The 22,240-nt window shown below is 38.1% G+C and overlaps 2 protein-coding genes across 4 annotated transcripts in view; one reads left to right on the top strand and one right to left on the bottom strand.

Annotated features, from left to right (window-relative positions):
* The window catches only part of fgfrl1a (fibroblast growth factor receptor like 1a), a 136,259-nt gene that overhangs the window by 67,591 nt on the left and 46,428 nt on the right, over positions 1-22,240 (top strand). For 2 of the 3 annotated variants that reach the window (XM_072395313.1, XM_072395312.1), the window contains one exon: positions 171-4,375. In XM_072395313.1, coding sequence (XP_072251414.1) covers positions 171-598 — 428 coding nt within the window. In that variant the 3' untranslated portion in view covers positions 599-4,375. Of the gene's footprint in view, positions 1-170; positions 4,376-22,240 lie in introns of those variants that run through there. The other variant, XR_011917793.1, reaches the window with a different exon arrangement.
* rnf212 (ring finger protein 212) lies at positions 13,771-21,679 on the bottom strand. The gene is made up of 12 exons (XM_072395319.1): positions 21,571-21,679; positions 20,931-20,992; positions 20,738-20,812; positions 20,461-20,517; positions 19,225-19,283; positions 19,066-19,125; positions 17,942-18,006; positions 17,437-17,497; positions 16,423-16,465; positions 16,214-16,268; positions 14,667-14,736; positions 13,771-14,112 (listed from the first exon to the last, which is right to left on the bottom strand). Exons 1-12 carry the CDS (start codon positions 21,677-21,679, stop codon positions 13,983-13,985), a joined length of 846 nt encoding a protein of 281 aa, XP_072251420.1. The 3' UTR covers positions 13,771-13,982.

Raw genomic sequence — 22,240 nt, 5'->3', positions numbered from 1 at the left:
GGCCAGACAAGCTTACACAAACAGCCAAAAATATAAATTTTTACAGCATTTAAGCCAACTAGCAAATGTGTGATATGTATATATATATATATATATATATATATATATATATATATATATATACATGTATTAACTTGTTATTCATTTTCTTGTTTCTTGCTTTGCTGCAGAATGGAAGCCTCAACCCAACTCTGTCCCCACAGCAGCATCCCCAAGCCTCCCCTGGCCTGTAATCATTGGAATACCAGCAGGTGTCGCCTTCATCTTAGGCACCGCCCTCCTCTGGTTCTGCCAGTCAAAACGCACCTGCTCCTCTTCATCTCCCTCATCTTCCTCATCTCTCCCTGCTGCTCAGCGTCTGCCTGTTGCCAATCGTGACCGAGCCTGCCCAACACTCCCTCCTCAAACAGCCAACGGGGACAAAGATTGCCTTTCCTACGAGGACTACATTGCTCATCAGCAGCTGCTTCTAGCTCAGGGAGGTGCAGGATTGGCTCCCAAGGTTTACCCGAAGATATACACGGACATTCACACACACACACATTCACACGTGGATGGGAAAGTGCACCAGCATCAGCACATTCACTACCAGTGTTAGCATCGAGGCAGGCAGGCTGTGGTGTGTCACATATAACTCTTTTGTGAGCATGTTCCTGTAAATGCTGACTCAGTCATTACACTTAAAGGCTGATAAACAAAGCAAAGAACATGCAAGAGACCACGCGGATTCATAAACTCAAACTTGGGATCACGCAACTCTGCTGCAGCCACGTGTTGTTTGCAAATGGACTTAATCAAGGCATGAGAAATGAAGAATGTGAAGAAGGAAGGTCTTTATTTTCAGCCAATCAAAAGAGATCTATGAGAGAAAAATCCCCAAATATCTTTTATTCAAGGGTTTATCAAATAACATAAAACAAATAACATTTGTCTCTGCTATTTTTACACAACCACAACCTCCTCAGTAGATATAAATGATACGCCATGCATACACTACATGCTTCTATTATAGCTACTTGTAGAATGTATAGGAGTAATAATACAGCATTTATCATCCTATTTTGTCTAGGATAATCTTTAAAGAGCGATATAGCTTGCTGTAATGAATAGCCTAATTTCAGAGAGCATCTCAGTCAGCCTAACTGAGCCATGACAACACAAGCAAAGATGAACTCCGCTGTATCCACAACCTTGGCAAGGATACAGGGTGCTGGTGTTTGCTTCTACTGGGCTGAAAGCTACTCCTCTCAATGTCCAGGTGCTATCTGGGTGCTGTGTGAAAAAGGGCTGATGGTAAATTTAGTGCCAAGTTGTATCTCCTTTGATTTTAATCAAGGCACTGGTGTGAGGTTTCCTAAAACGGATTGCAATGGTAACCATTTGATCCTTTCTTGTTGTAAAAAGACTGACAGATTTCTGTCATCGGCAGCCCCTTTACTTCCTAGAAAATGACTGCATGTCATGTTTTGCAGTGTCTCCTTTTCACCTTTGTTTGATGCTCGCTGACTGTAAGATAAGCACGATGGATATCACGGTGCTTTGCAGCATTATTTGAAGATCTCATGAATCATTGGTGGATATGTCACAGATTTAGGGAGCTTAAAACTTTTGGAGTTCATGTGTAACTTCAGGTTATGACTCTTCAGCTCTTCTTTAAGAGACTGTGCTGTGACATGTTTTAGTGTAAAGGTTTTAGGATAAAGACCTCAATGAACTTTGAATAATAATAGAGAAATTTTTGATTGGGAGCAGCTTAAAACTGTATCAAATATCAACATTTTTGGGGAAATTTAGAGAAATGTTTTGTAGGAAGTTGTATTGCTCACTATTTCAACACCATTTGGCGAGAACACTAAGCACATTAACTGCTGCATAATGCCAGTGAAATACAATTTCTTGAAACATTTATAAATATGTCTTGTAGGCTTTGATATAATTGCTCATTTACCACTACTTTTACTGACCCCTATTAGCAACAAATGATAACAACCATAAGTGTATTTTAAATCTACTTTGTTTTTCCTTTTCTATTTCATTGTAGTTTGGTCTGTTATGAATGCCATCAAATTAATCCCCCAAAAACACCTGTGGAGCACCTAAAAAATATTGTCTCTCATTCTGGCTGGACAGACCTCTCCTAAGGAAAGTGAGGGTTTGTACAGCGTGCGTTTAATTGATTGATATTTCTCACACTGACTGTATTCTATCTTCCATATTTTATGGTCAGACAACTCGAACCTTATTCAGTTTCATTAATGAATGGAGTTTTTGATAGTTCCACACATTGGTTTTGCTAGAATCTTCCTGGGCAGAGGTTATAAATTAACCTGTGAATGTATCGTCAGCTGCTGTTTAATGTAAAGTAACTAGAACAAAATGATCTCAGGTTATCTTAATTTGGAAATCATTTCTAGCCCAGGTCAGAAACTTAATAGTTTCTTTATAATAATAATTCTTTGGGAATGGAAATTACTTTTTATTAGCTCCATATATCCAAAAGTCCGTTTACAACTTCATCTACAGTTCAAAAGTCACAAAATCACCTGTGAAAGTGTTTTTCCCACTTTTGTTCTTTCACTTTGTTTTTTCATTAATTTAGATGATGACACATTGAAGCTCGAAGTAAATACGACCTCAAAGAAAACCAGCTGCAACAAACCTCAGCACAGACCTAAGTTCAGCAGCTTCTCCTTCACTTTTTCTCAGGTGTTCATCTGGGTGTTTCTCTGTGTGCGTACGAATCTGACCACTATATGTAAAAAAAGAACGGTATAAAATGATATGCCAAGATTTAAGGTTTTAGCTGTTTTTCATATCACTTGCTGAAAGGCTTGTGAAGCCAGGTGTGTGGTTGAAACAGCGGGGTGACTCTCTCCAGTGACATTTAGACCTAAAAAGTAAAAAACAGTAGAAATGCATTGATGTGAAATATATATGGGACTTACCATAGACTTGACAAGCCAACGTTTCTCTTCGCAATTCTTCCTTTGGGCTTACGAAACATAACAGTGAGTGAGTCTGAATTATCACGTGGCAAGAAATAATAGACTGAAATCATCTGGCAAGTTTAGATGTTCACTTATTTTCACACCATTTATTTTTGCACATAAATCTTTAAACTAAAGAAGGACAATGTACAACTATATTTTTATAAAGAATTCCTATACTACTCTTTATTTTCATGTTACTCCCTGGCGTTTTATCCGGAGCGACACAGGACAGTAGGCCAGCATACCAGACTGTAGAGCCTTCGCTTGCTTTCTTTTTAAAGGATAAAATTGATTTTATACTTGTGAAGTTCCAGCTCTTATTTTACTCCAGTTTAGCAAGATGTTAAGTTAATAATGCTCGCTGCATATTTCCCAAACCCGGACTGTGTTTCTTGCAGACTCTCCTTCTTTAGGCTTTGTTTAAAACTTGTGATTTTAATCATCTGCAGAGGAAAGAAAAACAGCTTAAAGGAGTTCATTTTAACATCTCTCTTTAACTGAAAGAAGCATTTAAAACATCTGCCACAGTAGGCCAGCATACCAGACTGTAGAGCCTTCGCTTGCTTTCTTTTTAAAGGATAAAATTGATTTTATACTTGTGAAGTTCCAGCTCTTATTTTACTCCAGTTTAGCAAGATGTTAAGTTAATAATGCTCGCTGCATATTTCCCAAACCCGGACTGTGTTTCTTGCAGACTCTCCTTCTTTAGGCTTTGTTTAAAACTTGTGATTTTAATCATCTGCAGAGGAAAGAAAAACAGCTTAAAGGAGTTCATTTTAACATCTCTCTTTAACTGAAAGAAGCATTTAAAACATCTGCCACAATGTCTACTTCACATCATTTTTTTTATCACAAGGACTTTCTTCTTCCTGTTGAATGATGAAAAAAATTATGAAATGGCCCTTTTAAATTTTTCTTTAATCAAAGCTAATGGACTGCCACAAGACAAACTGTGTATATGTGCACTTACCACTAATATGTAAATAGAATTACGTTAGTGTTGAAGTTATAGAATATTTTAGATAAGTTAGCAAGAGTGCTTTGGACCATACGGAAGCCCCAGCAACATATTGGCCCACAAAACATTGTTCATGCAAAATTGTATCAAGATTGAATAAGGTGTGTTTCTAATTTATATTTTTGACATGTTTATTTTTCCATATAATTGGGCATTATATTGCATGAATGGATTTTGCGTTAGAGTCACAATGTAAGCTATGTAGCAAATACCATGTAAGATACTGTATATGTGCTGACAAAATATACAAATTTTATCGATTATCTTGGTATCAACAATCTTGTACAGTTTATTGTCATTTAGATTAAAAAATGTCTCCCTTCCACTGTAATCATGTAATGGTGCCATTAAAAAAAGAAAAATCAGAGTGATGGTGTTTTTTACTTCCTGCTCTCAGAATCATACACTGATATTAAGACAGAGTTTATTCCTCTTTTGATTCTTTTATGTCACAGATCTGCCCGTATGGCTGCATTCATTCACAGTGACATAGAGACAGACAGATTCTTCCACAGTTCACTTCAGTAACTCACAGTACCATGGGACTTTCTTTAAGTGAGCCCATCTCAAAATAGTCGAAGCTCTTCAGTAGTAAGAGTTGCAGCCAGCGTTTCATCTGTCATCGTGTCAGTCTGGAGAGATGATAGATAGACAAGCGTTGCATTCAGATGGAGGGTGTGAAGGCACAGTCTCTCTCTCTCTCTCTCTCTCTCTCTCTCCTCTGTGACTCATTTAGGAGAGGATGATGATGAAAGAAAACAACGTTGAATGGACGGGGCACTGCGAGAGGGTTGAGGTGATAATTCTGCTTCTAACATCCTGCATGTGACAGTTTTATTTGGCATTGGTAAAGTTGAATATCAGTAAAGATATTCTTAAAACAGTCATTGGTGACATATTCTTATTGTCTGCCTAAAACTTTCCAGTATGAACTGTTGTGTGACATCTTCAAGGTCATAAGTTTCATAAATGGCTTGCAGACAGGTGTGGTAAACACTAGGAGGGTTTTTGTCAAACCTTTTTCCATACTTGATTATGTTTCAGGCTAATGTTAAAATGGGTTAATTTCTTTTTCTCTTCAGTTTACAAAGACATTGCTTGGAGAAAGATTGTAAATGTTATTGTTAATTTATTAAAAATAAAAGACTGAAATGTCCTATTTACATCTATTTGGCAGCAAAGGAAGGCAGAATCAAGTCTACTCAGGAATGAGTACGCCTTTCCATTAGAAAGTAGAAGTATTCAAGCTCAGCCTTGTGTCATTTTCACAGTAACAGTGCACGGTTTCACTAAAGATGCTTTACTGAGTTTAGGTTCCTGCTCTGGCTTGGTCGCTTCAGACAGTTTTTTGTTTTCTTTGGAGTATTAAATGTAAAATTTCATCCCAGCCTGAGCTCCAGTGAGCTCTGAGGATGGTATTCACCCAGGATTGCTGCATATTTTTCTCTTTGGCTCTCTCCTGACCAACCTGGGAATTTTTGGCATGTTCCCAGGAGGCTGTAACATCCCTTTTAGTGAGGAATGGCTTCTGTCAAATTACTGTTCTATAAAGGTCAGATTGGTGGAGGGCTGCACTGATAACTGTCTTTCAGATTTTCCTCTCACCAAAAAGAAAAAAGTTTAAAAAATCAACTGGCAATTATCGATGGACTTTATTCATGGCTAAACATTCATTTCAAATCAAGGCCTTTCACCCTTGATGACTTGTGTCCAGTTTAATTTCCTCTCCTTGAATCAGTTCTCCATTTTACAGTTAATATGCCTTTTTTAAGGGATCAAAGAGTAGTGTCCATCTAGCATTTTAACCAGGGCTTTAGGGACCTATCATAATGCCAAGGTGACCACACTTTAAGGGTCAATTGGTCAGGCCACGGGAGGAACAGGGATCAGACCTAAGTTTGAGTGGGCAATCAGATCGGGCAAGACATGCATTGGTTCCAAACTTCTTATATTTCAGAATGATGGAGGGTATCAAATTCTTGGGCACTTTAAGATGCTTTCTTTTATCTGTCCCTAAATCTGCATTTTGACACAATACTGTTTCAGTCTACATGCCTCTATACTTGATTTTCCTGACCTTATGAGTTCGTTTTCATTCTGCCCGTTGAAATATATATCCACTCTGTTTATTTTCCTGATCTAATTTAGATTGGCTCAGACATCAAATGGACATACTTACATGTAAAGTTGAAGTTAGACTAATGATAGTTATGTACTGCTTCTCCTTTCTGAACTGGTTCAAGATTGAGCAATAGGTTGAGGGGATGTTGTATAGAAAACAGAAAAAAAGAAGTGGAAGAAAAGATAAATGAGAACATAAAGAGAAGGAAAACACCTCAAACAAATTTGCTGTTTTGATTATTATTATTGTATGATCTTACAGAAGGTTTAAAACATCCTGGATCCCCATAAATACACAGCAACTATGAAAGATGTATCACATATGTGAAGTGTGGTATAAGAGCAAAAAGGTAAAAATGACATGCATTACATACATTAGAGACTATCCTGGGCTTTAATCCTTGGTATTAAACTTGTAAGCCTGTAAATTTGGTTGACTGACAAGTTGTGGAGAGGATGAGGAGGGAAGATAAAGGGAAACAGGGAGGAGGATGACAGAGCTGAGCCGCTGACAGATGTGGTGAGCTCACTGCTGCTCTGGCCTGGAGATGAAAAAATTAAGAGGATGTCAGTGAACGGTGTTGAATAGAGAATGAGAAGGATGAAGAAACTGTCACTGAAGCCAGGAACCTTCTGTCCCGTACGTCTCAATTTTATTAGTCATTTAAATCAATAAAACAAAAATTCAACGTTTGTTACTTAAAGCCACTAAAAGTGTAAGAATCTGCCGAGCAATATAATTTATGAGTCAAGTACCGCACACTGAAATAGCCTTTGGGCATTTTCATTCATCATTTGTTTAGCCACATAGACATACTGTGATTAAAATGTTTTCCAGGAGAAATCAGGCAAAGAATTCAACAAACAGAAAAAGTAACAATCGACGTAAAAATATTCACAGATAATTCTTTCAACAAGGTTCTCGAGCCCATGCACTGTTAGAATTACAGGCATCCCATTTGGAGTCGTCCGCATCCCTTGTCCACAGACTTGTCTTCAGATTCTCTGAATCTTTTGATGATGACTCTACATGATTAAATATTCAGAGCCTTGTCATTTCAAAGTTGAGAAACATTATTTCGAAATATGTGTTGTTTTACAGATTACTGAACCTCTATCTTTAATTCTGAGGGACTCTCATTAGTTGGAACATGTTCCAACAGTTGTTTCTTTTTAGTGCCATGTACTTTTTCAGCCTTTTGTTGCCTCGTTCCTGATTCTTTTGAGATGTGTTCCTGCCATCAAATTCTAGATGAGCTAATGTTTTTTATGAAGTTAGAGAAGTTTAAAACAGATAAGTCTGCTATGTTCTCATGTGAAAAGAATATAGTTTTAGAAGATTTGCAAACCAATGCATTCTGTTTACATTTATATTACACACGATGGCAAATCTTCCAGATTTTTGGGATTTATGGTCACAAATCAGAAACAGAAACAAGAAGAACTCCATAGTGTGTATCTTGCAACTATTTTAAGGACTGGGAGCTGTGTTTTGTTAGAATATTTAACATGCTATAGCAGCTCAGAAAAATAGTATCTTCTGATCACGGGCCCAAGTATTTCCATTCATTTCAGTCTTTTTTTATAGAGTGCCATTTCAGAATAAAAACAAAAACATGTACAACACAATTGTAACATTTTTTTTAAATTTGTAAGTCATTTCACTTGCATATTTTGAAATCATCTTGTAGTGATTTGTGCTTTTACCCAAGAATGTTGGTCGTTTGGACCATTAAAAAAAAAAGCCTGCTCTTAAGATATGTAAAATGTTAAGTTGTGTAAAAGGCAGATTTGTCGAAACATCTACAGTAATAGAAGACGGAAATGAAAGGAAGAACAGAAATCAGTTATCATAGAGAGAACATTTACTTGTCAGCACTGGACTTTTACTTTTGTGAAGACTCACCATGAGTATGAATAACAGGTTTATGTTTCTATGACAACAGTAGTTAAACAGCTTATCCTTGAAGCTCTTTACATCCATGACTCACGTGTTGTAAATTTGCTAAAGAATCCAGATGTGTTTGGCATATGTCATTGAAAGAATGTGGTAAAAAAAATTGTGATTTGAGGTTTCTGTTGTCATTATGAAAAGTTAATTTGCTTTTTTTCATTCCATGACATCTGAACATCTGTATTGCTACCTTAATTCAGTCTTTTGCTTTTACAAGGATGAGGATTGTATGAAGATATTCATTTGCTCAGTGATAAGTTGATGAACTCAGACAATGATTTTAGGAAGGAAAATTAGAGTGGAAAAAATAGAAAAGAATAAATTCTACAATTCATGGGAGTTTTTCTGAGAATGATAAATGTGCTGTGTTCAAATAAGGCCAGACAACCGCTCTTTCTCCTAAGCTAAAGCTGCCCCTACAAAATGAAACCTTTTAGATTGTTACTATGTGACTGCCAGAAAGAAATGATGCTGAGATGTTGGATGAGTCTTTGTTCACTTATGATCATGGTATTCCATAAAAGGAGCTATCAAACACATTCGGTTTGTTCCATAAATCATTGCCAACATTATTCCTTTGAAGTCAGTTTCTGCTGTTATTTTGTTTAAATTGTTTCTCCTCAACAACCAGAAAGAATGGCATATGAACAATATGTTGTTCTCTTACATCAAAGGATACCAAACATATAAGAGGTAAAAAATGTAGGTTTCCCAAGTTCAGCTTTGTCTTGGTGTGCTTGCTTCCTGTTCCAACTACTTTGAAACATTTTACCTGTGAGTAACGAAGGTCATCACAATTATGAGTGAATGGTTTTGTCTCATCTTTCATGGCCCCACTTCCTCCAGCCCCTGGCTGTGTTTTGACATAAACTTGTCCACTGCCAGGGCACATGTTTGGACCTTCGGCCCTTGACTTATGCTTTCTGGCGGAGGGCTCTGCTACGCAGTTGGCTGCTTAAAAGGGTGTGAACCCATGGAGGAGATTCCTGGGCGCTTGAGTCAACAGCAGCTGTGGTTGGTGACGAAAAAAAGCTGTCCAAAGAGCCTTTTACCATCGACTGCCTTTTCAATGTGAAGGGAGCACTCAGGTGAAAGGAGTCAGTGACCATAAAGGACTCACATACACACACACACATGCACACACCTGGGAAAAAAATAGACACATCTGCTCACAGAAACCTGAGAGATAACTCTACATACGCACACTCACCTGGACAAGAAAGACTTTAATCTAGTGCATATGTAACATGCAACAAAAGCACAAATGCATGCATTAAACACACACAAACACTCACAGATGGGAACAACACAGACACCTGGCTGGCACTGAAGAGCTGTTCTGTTTACATACCTCTCCCTCTCTAATCATCCTCCACACAGCCACAAAGCCACCATTAAAACTAGGAAAACAAAAACACAAAAAAGGGGCAACAGGCGGCTTCCATCCTTCTTCCACCCTTCCCACCCTTCCACCTTCCCTCCTTTTCTCCATAGCTTTGTGCCAAATGTTTACCTTCCCTCTTGAAAAGAGAGGGATGTGGACAGACAGGGTGAGAAAAGAAACAAATCTGGCTGAGGGGAAGGGAGCCAAGGCCTTTAAAGTCTGCAACAGAGCCGTGACAAAAGCCTCCTAATCTCGGTGTTGTCTTTCGGCCCCTTTTTCTCCCTACACATCCTGCCAAGTTTGTGTCTGTGTGAGTGTAAAGAAGTAAAAGAGGGGAATGAACTTACATTCACTGTGTGAGCATGAGCTATAGAAGCAAAAGTGCATGTATTTGTTTGAGAGAATAGTAAAATGGCAAGGCGAGACTGTGTGTGTTTGCGTGAGAAGAGATTGTGTATGATAAGGATGTGCACGTGTGCATGTGTATGACAGGAAAGGAATCTTTCCACAGTTGTGCTGACATCACTCAACCATACATGGGACAGTTGGAGGAGGCCCCTTTTTCAAAGGCAACAGCCTGCCTGCCTTCACATGTGGGATGACTGTGTGTTTGTGTGTGTATTAAAGAATATCCAGGTCACCAACCCTCACCTGTTCCTTTCTGACTCACACCCCCTTCATCTCTCTTCCGCTAAAATGCTACTAAACTGCCTTTAGGAGTGTTTTAGTCTGTGTATGTGCAACAGCTTCTCAGTCTCATTCTTTCCACCACCAACAAAAGCAACAGATTTGAACAGGTGTGTTAACTGGAATCACTTACTTTGGGGACATGTGTTTATTTACAGAGTCACTTTTTGGGGGTAATGTTGCTTTTGGGGACAAAAAGAAAGATTTGATAGTCTGAAAATAAGCAGCGGTTATGATATGCCTCTGATTAACAAATGCATGTTGATGTAATGTCCTCTGAATTCACTGAAAGATGTGTGTGTGTGTGACCTCCTTTGAGTCCCTTTTACATCCTGCAGATCTCTATCTGTGGCAGCTGTGGTCCGCAGACTTCACACTCATCAGAAGAATGCATAACTACAGTGGATAAGTAGTGTACAATGCTCGTATGGACTATAGTGCCATCTACAGTTTGATCAATTAAATGTCTAGTTCAGTATTTAATGAATCATGTACAGTAACAGGACAATAGAAATCCCTGTGCTTTGAGTAGAAATTTGAATTTCAACATCCATCTTGAGAAAACTTCAAAATATGGACGAGAGGAGTGGGAATCAATCAGGCCACCCTGTGGTTTGCAGACATCCTGAGAAATAAAAAATATAACAAAGGAAAGTTATTACAAACCTTGTCTTGACCATATGAGGTGACAATTCATTAACTTAATTTGTCATCCCTTAACCCTCTAGCATGCTAACTTTGATCAACTGATCGAGAGGAGTCTCCTGTGTGTTATTTAGGAGTAATATGGGCTCAGTCCTTGTTAACCAGAACAGATGCTTGTTTTATTTGCTGTTGTAAGTCAGACTCAATGCAGGTGCGCGTTGCTCTCTGTGGTTTGCAGCTGATTAAGGAGCGGCTTGACTGAGAGCCAGTACAACTGAGTCAGACACCATGGTTTTTGACTGGTAATGGGTGGATTGTGCCCTTCAGTTTGAGACTGAGTTGTTACCTCTAATGGTGCAGTTTGAATGTCTCAAACTGCACCATTAGAGTGTGAATATTGTACATTGCTGCAGCCTCCCGACCTCACCCCTACCCAGTATCATAGAGGTATTAGAGTCAATGCTGGACTCACTACTCTTCCATAACTTGTTTGGGAGAAAGCTCCTAAAATTATATGCACTGACTGAAATATTAACATCCTGGACAGAAATTATCAAAAATGATCTTTTTCTAGTCTGTGTCTGAGTTCAACCTTAGATATAGGGTGATGAGCTTAGTATTTAGAGGGCTGAATCCTTTCTGCAGAAGGAGGAGCTAGTTCAGGGGGTTCAGGCATCTCTTCAGGATGTCTCCCAGGTGTCTCTCAGATGAGGTATTTTAGGCGTGTCTTACTGAAAGTAGAGTTCGGAGAATACTTAGAATATGTTTATGCATGGATAAATTCATGGCTCAGAAATTACTTCTATTGCACTGTTGTATTTTATGTTAGAAAAATGCATTTAATACCATATTTCTATTGTACAAATTTAAAGTTATTAATTAAAAAGTATTACTTGTTTTACATCCGTGGGTCAGAAATGGAGATATTTTTGTGGGCTACGTATGATAGTCCATCTTGGTTCTAAACCATTTTGGACTGTGTTAAAGCCAAGATGTGTGTATCATCACAGACAGCTTGTATGTGTGAACTGTCAGCAGGTTGTCTTTATCTTTTGAGATTTGGAAAGGTAAAACATACATTTAGTGCAACATAAATGTCTGTCTTCTTTTCCTCTTGTGGCTCCACTCATGACCAATCTAGTAATTGTTGCGGGTCACAAATCAGGGCTCGCCCTGCTCTGAATCACTAAAATGAACAAATTTAAATTAGGTGCTAATCTTTCGTCTTGTGCTAAATTTTAAAAATGACTAAATGTAACAGTAAAAACACAGAATCTATGGATAATTAGTTTATAAAACTCAGATTACAATCATGGTCTGGGGTCAGTGTACAAGTAATGAAATTTAAAAAATACTAGCAAAATATTAAACAGTAAAAGCGATTGGGATCATAGATTATGCCTTGGAGGCTTAAAGAGGAACACTTTTGGTGCACCTCAGAAAGACAAATAGCTCTTGTGTGAAATCATTTACTTCATGTCATGTCTTGCCTAGAGGGGATTACAATTACAACACTGAAGGTATAAGACTGAAATACTGAGTGACAAAGTGTGAAGTCTGGATCAGATTAACAGAGAAGAGAAGCTTTGCTGTCTCTCATACACACACGAACACACACTCACAAGTAAGATGTGGATGGAGAGGCTGAGAGATCGAGGGAGGGGTGGACAATCTGTGGGAACATGCTGCTGAATAATTACCGCTGACATCACAATAGTTTTCTTTTGCTCTCTGAAGTGGCAGAGCTCATTTGTACAGCCTGAAGCCAAGCAGAAGTGTGTGTGAGTATGTTTGATTTAAAGAGAGAGTAACACAGAGAGGAGGATGAAAAAGAAACATAAAATGTTTGTATCTAGACTTCTGTGATATCTAAAGTATTACAAAACGGACACACAAAACACATACTGTTCTGAGGGGATGCCAAGACAGATCACCCAGTGTGTGTCTGTGTTTGTGCATAAGGTAGAGATTATTTTGATTTAGTCTTCTCCCTGTCAACGTGTGACACCATGACAGCTTTGGCTGCCCCAGGGAGCCCTTTTGCTCTAAGTGGACCTTAAAAAACAGGAAACGACTTCAAGTCCCACTGGAGCAAAGAAGAGGATCAGGCCCACTAAAAACCTAACACACACACTCAACTAAGTGCCTGAATATTGCGTGCACAGGCCCAGAACACACACACAGTCACACCTGAGCCCTCTTCAATGGACATTATTCAACACCCTGACAACCAGTGACAATAGAGGTAAAAACGTAGGTCTACAAAGAAAGAATCAACCTGTCTGAACACATCAGGTGTCCTTGCCACCCGCTTCATCGCATGAGCTTTTCCTTTCTGGGATGACTTCAGGTGATATCATGTTTCTATATGGATACACTTCTCTTTGTCTGCACTTGCAGCTGTTTTGTAACTGTTTTTAAGGGTGAAATAACAAGTCATTACATATATATACTGAAGTTATATCCGGCAGGGCAAAAATGTGGAAACCACTGCTAAGGGAAGTTAAATGCATAGCTTCAAACAGGACTTGTTAGTGTTATGGCAGCCTTTGCCTGTCAGCCTTTAAGCCTAGTCTTGTAAAAGCCAGCAAACGGAGGTATTCTTTTGTGTACAACATAATCCCAGTTTATCTTTGTAAATTGGACAGGTGCTGGTTCAGCACAGTGAGCGTCACGTCAGAATGAGCCTTTGGCTAAAACCCTAGAAGGCTTTGTGGTTTCAAAGCCTTACAATGTTTCTCCGCTGGATAACTGAAAACAATTCTTATGGATAACCTAACCTTTCACTACATAACAGCCACCAACATAGAACTCAATGTAGCAGAATTTCAGTAGGATGTCTGCAGAAACAGAAAGACAACACTAACTGTTTATGGCCATGTGGGTCTGACTTTTCTGATAAAAAGAAAGACTTAAATAATTTCTTTAGAATCAGTTTATTTGATCCGTATATTTAACAAAATTTGTTAAATCATCAATATACAGTATGTAACAGGACATATTTGAGTCAAGCTGGATACATTTAATTGTACATGTAGATAAAAGGTTGTTAAAACCAACACACAAACTGGCTGGTGACTTGTTTTAGATTAAGAGAATCTATAGAGACATCTACAGAAATGTCAGTGACAAGGTGTACTTCCTATAGAGGCTTCATGCAATCAATGAGAGTGTTTGCATGTGTTAAGGAGGAGGGAAGACCAGGGAAGACATGGAGTGTCTGAAGGAGGATTGAGGTTTGAAGATGGGAGAAGTCCATACAGAACTCTGGTTGAATGATGCCTCCGGGGTCAAAGGTGCTCCTTGAAAACGACTAAAACAGGAGAGGAAAACAGTTACAATATTCAAATAAGCAACATGTTTGAGGATGTCTTTTAACTGAAGCCTCCAAAAAAAAAAGAAGAGAGTCAGACATGTGTCTAAATATAGTCCATGACAAGGAAGCCATGTGCAAAAATCAACAAGAAATCAATTCCTTTTTTTCTCTGTACATGTTTCTTAGGAAACAGAACCATAAATGACTAACATAATCTAGTTACTAGTAACTACTTCAAGAGCCCAACGAAATAAAAGTTATCAAAATTTACGGCTGATGTTGATAACCCTCACAAATAGCTTTACTTTTATCAGTTATTCTAATATTCCAATTTTGAGAAGAATAAACTATGGAATTGTGAGTTATCCTTTAAATGTAGCTGAGCTACGAGTAAAAAAAAAAAGAAGAAGCTCACAACTACATAAAAGCATGCTTGCATCTTGTCAGCCCATGATGAAAGACGTTGCTCCCAGAAAATATGGTGGAGTTGAAATAAACAAATAAGAGACGTATAATTAAGAATCCATCTGCAATGACAGTAATTTATCAACCTGACTCTGGCTGAGCGTGCAGAGTGGGCAGCTGGCATGTTTTGGTTGGACGACCTGTGAGCCATTATGCCTGGAAAGAAGGAGAAAAATGAATTAAACAAATGAAAACACGAAATGAAAGCACGGTCAATGCTTCACAGCAATAACACAGCTTAAAATGGTTTCAACATGTATGATAGACATTTGCAACATTATAGGCTTATGTGTTTGTTCTGCCCCGACATGAGCTTAATGTCAGTGTCGTTTGGAAAACTCTCCAGGAGAACAAGACAAATGGTTGAGTCATCCTCTCTCCAAACTTACGCAGAGGTTGCTACCAAACATGGCAAAACACCTACAGCCTGTGCACACAGCTCTGCTGCTGTTAGCTCCAGTGTAAATGGCATATATCATCATTTTTCGGAGTAACCTTCAGATAGATGTAAAGCATCTAAAATAGCCAACAGTCTAATGCTGGTCAAATATTTTCATTTGCAACGAACACATATTTACATACAGTAACACAGATAATAATAATATCTACACCGCCCGACAGACAGAGCACCTCTAGTGTTGTCACACGCCTCATTTGTTCCTCACAACATGGGACTGAGAAGCTTAACTCTTAAGCTTATCAAAAGACAACTTTTGTAATGGTTTAATAACTATTGATGGTGATGGTGAACTACTGCCTGTGTAATCCTCAAACTGTCAACAAAGATTAAAACAGGTGATTTTCCGAAGAACATTTGGTGCTCGCGTTCATTCAACAGAGTTGGTGTCTGAATCTGCAGCCCAGTCTACACAAAAATGTGTAACATGTAGGTTTGTCCACATGTCCAAAGCATCGAAAGAGTCACCATAAAAACCCAGATGGTCACAATGTTTGTCTTAGGGTTTGTGGGCTTTGGTTTACATGTTTTTTCTTGCCTTTTAGTCTCTTGGTTTCACATGTTAACTAAAATTTTCTGATTACCAGTGCTTTGGTTTTTGTTCAATGCTCTGGTTTAGTTATTCTTAGCACCTTGGTTCAGTTCTGGTATTTTGTTTGAGCTTTATTCTATGTGAATTCCGCCTTAGGTTTCAGTCCTTAGAGTTTGGATTCTGTTTGTGTACGGTTTACCTTTTGTTTCTTGCTCCCGAGTTTAGTGTCTCATGGGTTTAACTGTTTGTATCTGTGTTCATGTCCGAAACACCTGTTTAGTTTCTAGTTGTTTTCAGTGTTTCACTCACCTGCTGTCACTCAACTCATCATCCCTCCCAGTATATATAGCTCTCTGGTTCTCTTAGTGTTTGCCAGTTTGTTGTTGTCTCAACCTCTTAGCGCTTTGCTTTTCTGCATTTGGGTCCACCTCCTTCTCTTTGACCATGGATCCCAACAGCTTGTTGTTTTATACAGTATATGGCAGCACTGAGACAATGTGATTCTAGTCTGTAACCATGTATCTATCAACATTTATTGTGAGTTTCATGTTTCAACAAAACACACGTCTATTGTTGCTGGTAGCATCTGACTCAGACAACACTCATTTCTTAAAACCAAAAAAGAAAAGGAGCAGAGCATTTACCCATTCGTCCGTCTTGTGGAGGCTTGAGAATTGACAGTCTAGGTGCAGAGCTAGGCTGAAACACAACAACACACAGGACAAAAAAAAAGCTTCTTACCTCAATACTTTTAATTCCTCGTGCACCGAATTCTTAAAGCAAATATCAGGATGTTGTAAATCCTTAACAGATCTCTTTCAAAACAAAAAGTGGGTGAAAGAATGGCACTCACTTTCCTGAAAAGACTCCTTTCTTCCACGTCCATGTTTTCAGGGCTGCCAGACAGGAAGGCACACTTCATTAGCTCTGTTGGGTTCAGCTGGCTGAACAGAGGTGCCTGAACAGTTTCCTTTTTTTCCACAACGTCTACTCAACAGCAACATTTATTCTTTTTAAAGTGAAATCCTGAAACTTGAACTTTGATTACTGAAACTCCCCATATAATTTGATGTCACATGAAGCGCTAAATGACATGATATGTAAATTATAAATTCTAAAAAAAAATCATGAAGCCAGATAATCTGTACAGAGAAATGTTCAAATGTTTCATTCGTTTATGTTTTCCACAAAGATTGTGACCCTATATGTATATTATAGCTTTACTTTGATTGGAAAACATAATTTTGTCTAAAATTTGAGATAAAACAAACAGCTGTTGGATCTTTTCAAAATAATCATAAATTCTAGTGCACCCAAATAAACGAGAAATGTAGTGATACCAACTTCCTGATACAGATAGGCCTCTTCAGTCTGATTTGACTGGCAGTAACCATTTATTAGTGACTAAATTAACAGTTAAGGCCCCTTTTTTCCCTTTTCAAATAAAAGCTGAATTGGCCCTGCAGCAATTGGGGTTTGCAACTGATATCCATCATTTTTTTCTGCTTTTTCTCAGTGTAAGCATTTAAAGTCTCATTGAATAAAACAACATCTAGACTATTTAATTCAGGTTCCCAATCAATCCTCAGTCAGTGGATAAGAAACTCAACAGGGATTCTTACCAAAACCCAAGCAAATAAAAGCTTTTTCAGCTGTGCGTCTGTGTGGACAGCCACAGGGCAGGGCAAATCTAAACAACAGCTAAAGCTAACATTAAACATTGTTGATGGAATAAAAATGTCTTGTTTTTCCTTTTTTCATAGTGAAATAGCCCCTATTTTCTCAGAGAAGAGAGGGCTGAAGAGAGTGCAAAGACAGACAGAGAGGGGGGATTAATGACAAGAAGAGGAAGACAGATGATACTCACATACAGGTGACTGAGGAGTGTCGTGAGAAGGAAACTGGGGAGTTATACGGAATCTGTAGGACTACAGGCAAACACCATACAGCAACACATTAAAATATACCATAAACCATTACTGACAAGAGATAAATGGTTATGAAGTAGATGTATACATCTTAAAAAAACATGGAGTCAGGCCAAAAGACATCAGGGTTTATGTTTTCCGAGGGTGGATGTTAGCTTTCCCTTCTTTTCTGAAAGTCACCCAACCCCCATTTAAGTAAGTCAGTCATAACAATGTATTCTAATAATAGCGTGAACATTCTTGTTTCATCATTATGACTGGATAATTGCACTGATGAATTAAATCTAAGAAACATGTAATGAACAGACAATGTATATGATACATTAACTATAATTTGCTTGCACAGTATAGCATTCAAACCGTACAATTTCTTGTGAATGGCATTTTAAGATAGTTCAAATTATTTGGATGCAATAAAAATCAGCTGTGTTTGAGACTGTTTACCAGGTTTATGCCCATGTGGAGTATGGGAATTGCGGCTGATCTGAGACACAGTTGACGCCTTGGCACTGTGTGAGAGTAATAAGTAAGATTAAACAGTTCCAACAAAACAGTGTTCACAGCCATACAGTTCCTCTCTTAAATCCAACAAAGGGACACTGGTAGAGGCTACTCTAAATAAAGCATGCAAATGTTAAAAAAGTGATGTCACTTGATCAAGCCAAGTGAGGAGGAGATGAGTTAAGTTTCAAAGGTAAAAAGTTGAAAATGTAGCATTTTAACAACATTTGAAGCTGATCTTTTGAAGTATCTTTGTATAAAAAATGTAAGAGTATAAAAGAAAGGAAACGAGAACACTCTAAAAGATATTAAGTTCTCAGAACTTGATTAAAGTAGCCAAAAGGAGAGGAGATTCTAAGTATTGACCGATGTTTGTGAAATCTAGTTACATCTGCGGCATTTTAAAGCATTAAAGGAACTGTTTTATGAAAAAAAAACAGAGATTTGTTTTTAGTGGCTTAATCAGTGTCCAAAGCACTAATTTGTTTCTTTTGCTCGCTAAACTGTTCATGTTTAAAGAAATTTTGATCGAGGTGCCCAGGTTCTACGTTCTACTTTCCTATTTTGTATTTCAAAGACAGCTGCTTCAGTATTTTGGGGTAATGATGTGGAGGTTGATGAAGCAACCTACATGTAAACCATAACATCTATCTAAATGCTTCTTAAGATGATGATGAGTCGTTTTTTCCCTTCAATCCAGAGCTGAAACGGGACTATAAAAAGTCTTGTGTAAATATAACTGTTGTGTTATTTTAGCCCCCTTAATGAATTCAGCTCTGACTGTAACAGGCCAGGCATAATGTGTCAGGAGTGACATCTAGTGAGAGTTGAAGATAAAACAGCCATACTGTTCAAATACGCCTTTATACTGTATTTATGACAAAATACAAAAGGAAAAAAAACCCGACACATACCCAAACATTTGTTGGCCAAGAGCAAGGAAAATAATGATAAAAAGATTTCTCAGGCTAGTTTAATTTGTGAAAGTCTGACAGGGAGGGTAAATATCAGCATGCATCATGGCTACATATTCAATCACAGTAATAAATAAATACTCAGTGATGCACCTCTGATGCTGAAGAGAGTTTTCCAGCTGACTTATGTAGGCGCCCTGTTCACTCAGGTTCCTTTTAAGGAGAAAAAAAATGGACCCAACTTGTTATGAGCTCCAGTTTAGAAAGATGTACTGCGTGTGAATGTGTTCTAAACGCATGGATTTCACTCACCTCTTCATCTGCTGCATTTCTTGCTTCATCTTGACTAATATGTCTTCTAGTTTATCATTCTGTAATAAAGAAAAAATGTACTAAGGCTGACTTTAACGTAGCATCAGAAACATTAATGTGTATTTTTGTAGAGGCGAAGAGTAATTAAAACATAATCATGAGAGCTTGAATAAGGGCAACTGGACTTCTTCTCTAATTGAATTCAAGGTTTTCTCTACAAAAAGACCAGGAGAAACTCATCCATGCATTGATCTCCAGTAGACTCGATTACTGTAATGGTCTTTCAACTGGACTTCCCAAAAAGAGCATTAAACATCTGCAGCTCATCCAGAACGCTGCTGGTAGAGTTTTAACCAGGACTAAGAGATCTGAACACATCACACCAGTTTTAAAATCTTTACACTTCCAGACAGTCACAGAATAGATTCTAAAAGTTTACAGATGGTTGGTTTACAAATCCTAGAAAGGTTTAGGCCCAAAATACATCTGTGATATGTTCAGAGAATATAAACCCAGCAGAGCTCTTAGATGCAAGGACTCAGGTCAGCTGGTCCAGTCCAGAGTCCAGACTAAACATGGAGAAGCAGCATTTAGCTGTTATGCTGCAAACAAGTGGAACAAACTGCCAGTGGAGATTAAAATGTAGACATTTTTAAATCCAGGTTAAAAACATTTATTTTCTCATGTGTCTATGCATGAAATCTGCACAGTATATTTTAACTTATCTAGACTGTTGCTTGCTTTAATTAATTAAAATTATTTTATTTCTTTCAATTTATATTCTTTTACATATTTTTAATGCTTTTTCTACTCCCCTCTGCAATACCTTTATTTTTATGTAAAGCACTTTGAATTGTTTTGTACATGAAATGTGCTATACAAATCATTTTGACTTTGACTTAGATCTTGGATCTTGTAGACGTTTCACTTTTCATCCGAAAGGCTTCTCCAGTTCTGAACTAGAATCAGCTTATAAGCAGAGAGGGTTGCAACAGTCACACGTGTCACTGAACACCCTGACCAACGTGTCGTTTGAGTCACTGGCTCTTATGATTACCATGACCTGGATGACTGAGAATCTTCATCAACGATTAAAACATACTATAAGAGAAGTTGGTGGATCGGGTCTTTCAGGTTTTAAAATGACAAAATATACTTTATAACAACACTAAAATTCAAAAGAATATCACAAACACTAAAAAAGCATCCGTTTCATTCAAAATAAATGCCCCTAACCCTTTGCTGATAGTGCGTCAACAGCCTCTTTTGATGTCTTGCCTGGAACATTATAACCTGCAGAGAGGTAGAAGAGAGGTGACACCGTGCTCGTATGTAAAGTCTGTGCTGCAAAACAGACAGCTGATACTGAGCATCGCTACTGAGACTCAGAACAACAAATTCAAATACTGATAACAGAGAACAATATGGCGTTGTAAGATGCGACAGCTATTTTCAGAGCTATCGAATGACTATTATCAATTCTTATAGATGCGAGTGAAGAAGGTGAACTAACTTTGCTGATTTCTGCTAAGTGTTTTGTTGCAACAACGTTGATGTCAGAGAACAAGGCCTTCACATCAGAGCTGCTCTGAAACAAAGACATTGCAAAAAAGCAGGATTTTGAAATGACAATGGCCTGCTCTTTTACGTTATTATATGTAAAGTTGTTTCATGAGAAATCTGACGTGGGAAAAAAAGGTGCTTACTTTGTCAGAGAGTGGGGATACTTGACATCGGGAGCTGCATATCAAACATTCGTCTTGGTTGCCTGAAGGACAGATTGCAAGTACTGTATATACTGACAAAAAGTAATTTTGTCTTCTAAGTGGAAGAAATGCTTAGGCTGATTCCAATACATTAACTGAAAAAAGTACTTCCAAAAGCGTTTCTGTCTGAGAGCCAACATTAATTATTAACCCGCTTCGCCTTGTAACCCACAGCAAGTGGACTTTAAATGAGAGGGGACCCATCAGGAGCTGACCTGTGACTTACGAATATGATCAGTGGTTCCCAAAGTGGGACCAAGGGACCATTAGGAGTATTTCTATTCCCCCCTTGACCAGTATTGAATGTTGTAATTTCATTCATATTTAATTTGAGGCCATAACATGAGCCACATAGTAAAACTGACTTTCAATTTAACTCCCCTGTGACATGTAAATATGGCAGTTTCAGAGCTACTGAAGGTACAACTGAGCAATCAGGTTTGCAATATCACTGTTTGCCCAACAGATGTCCCTGTTTGATAGCGCTGCTGGAGCACAGCAGTGTTGCAGATGGTGTTCATAAATATATGCGTACACTAGTTAGTGGGTTGATTGCGTCTCTATAAAGACAGTTTTCTACCTTTCTGATAACAGACACTACATATGACGTGGCCACAGGTGGTCACAGCCAGTTTGCGGTCAGTGCTGGGGGAAACAAAGCAGGAATTGCAGCAGACCCAGTAAGACATTGGAAGACCTGCAAGTAGATAAAATTAGCATTAAGTTTACTAGCTAATTACCAATAATACTACGTTTTGTTGTGGTCATAAATTTAAGGAAGGGATATTTCAGTCGCCACTTCTATACACCGTGGTGCTTAAAATATTTGCCAATATTATTCTTTTCATTTAGTGTTTGCAGTAGTTTTTAATATACGGGAAACCGTTGTTTACAATGAAGTGGCAACGATCGCATTACCTGTGGTTTCCCGTTGTTGGCGAAGCTAAATGCTAACTTAGCATAAACTCGTTTAAACCACCGAGGTATCCGAGGTGGTTACGTGTAGATTTAGCGATGTTTTTAAATAGATAACCTTATCTTAACTTCAATCTTTAGATGATTATTAGTTTATGATCTAAAGTGTTGCTGAAACCGTCATATCAGCTATTACAGACTTCCTGTTGCGAATTCATTTTAAACTAACACGTAGCGACGTCAGAATGTTACGTACTGATAGATGCTAACATTTAAAGCAATTAGCTTAATACAAGCATGTGCAGCTATGACATTGGATCTGCCAGATTAAAGTA

Source organism: Leuresthes tenuis, unplaced genomic scaffold (genome assembly GCF_036924035.1).
Source record: "Leuresthes tenuis unplaced genomic scaffold, fLeuTen1.0.hap1 SCAF_11, whole genome shotgun sequence".
Lineage (NCBI taxonomy): Eukaryota > Metazoa > Chordata > Actinopteri > Atheriniformes > Atherinopsidae > Leuresthes > Leuresthes tenuis.
Note: the sequence above shows the minus strand (reverse complement) of the source record. Positions and strands in the feature narration are given on the sequence as shown.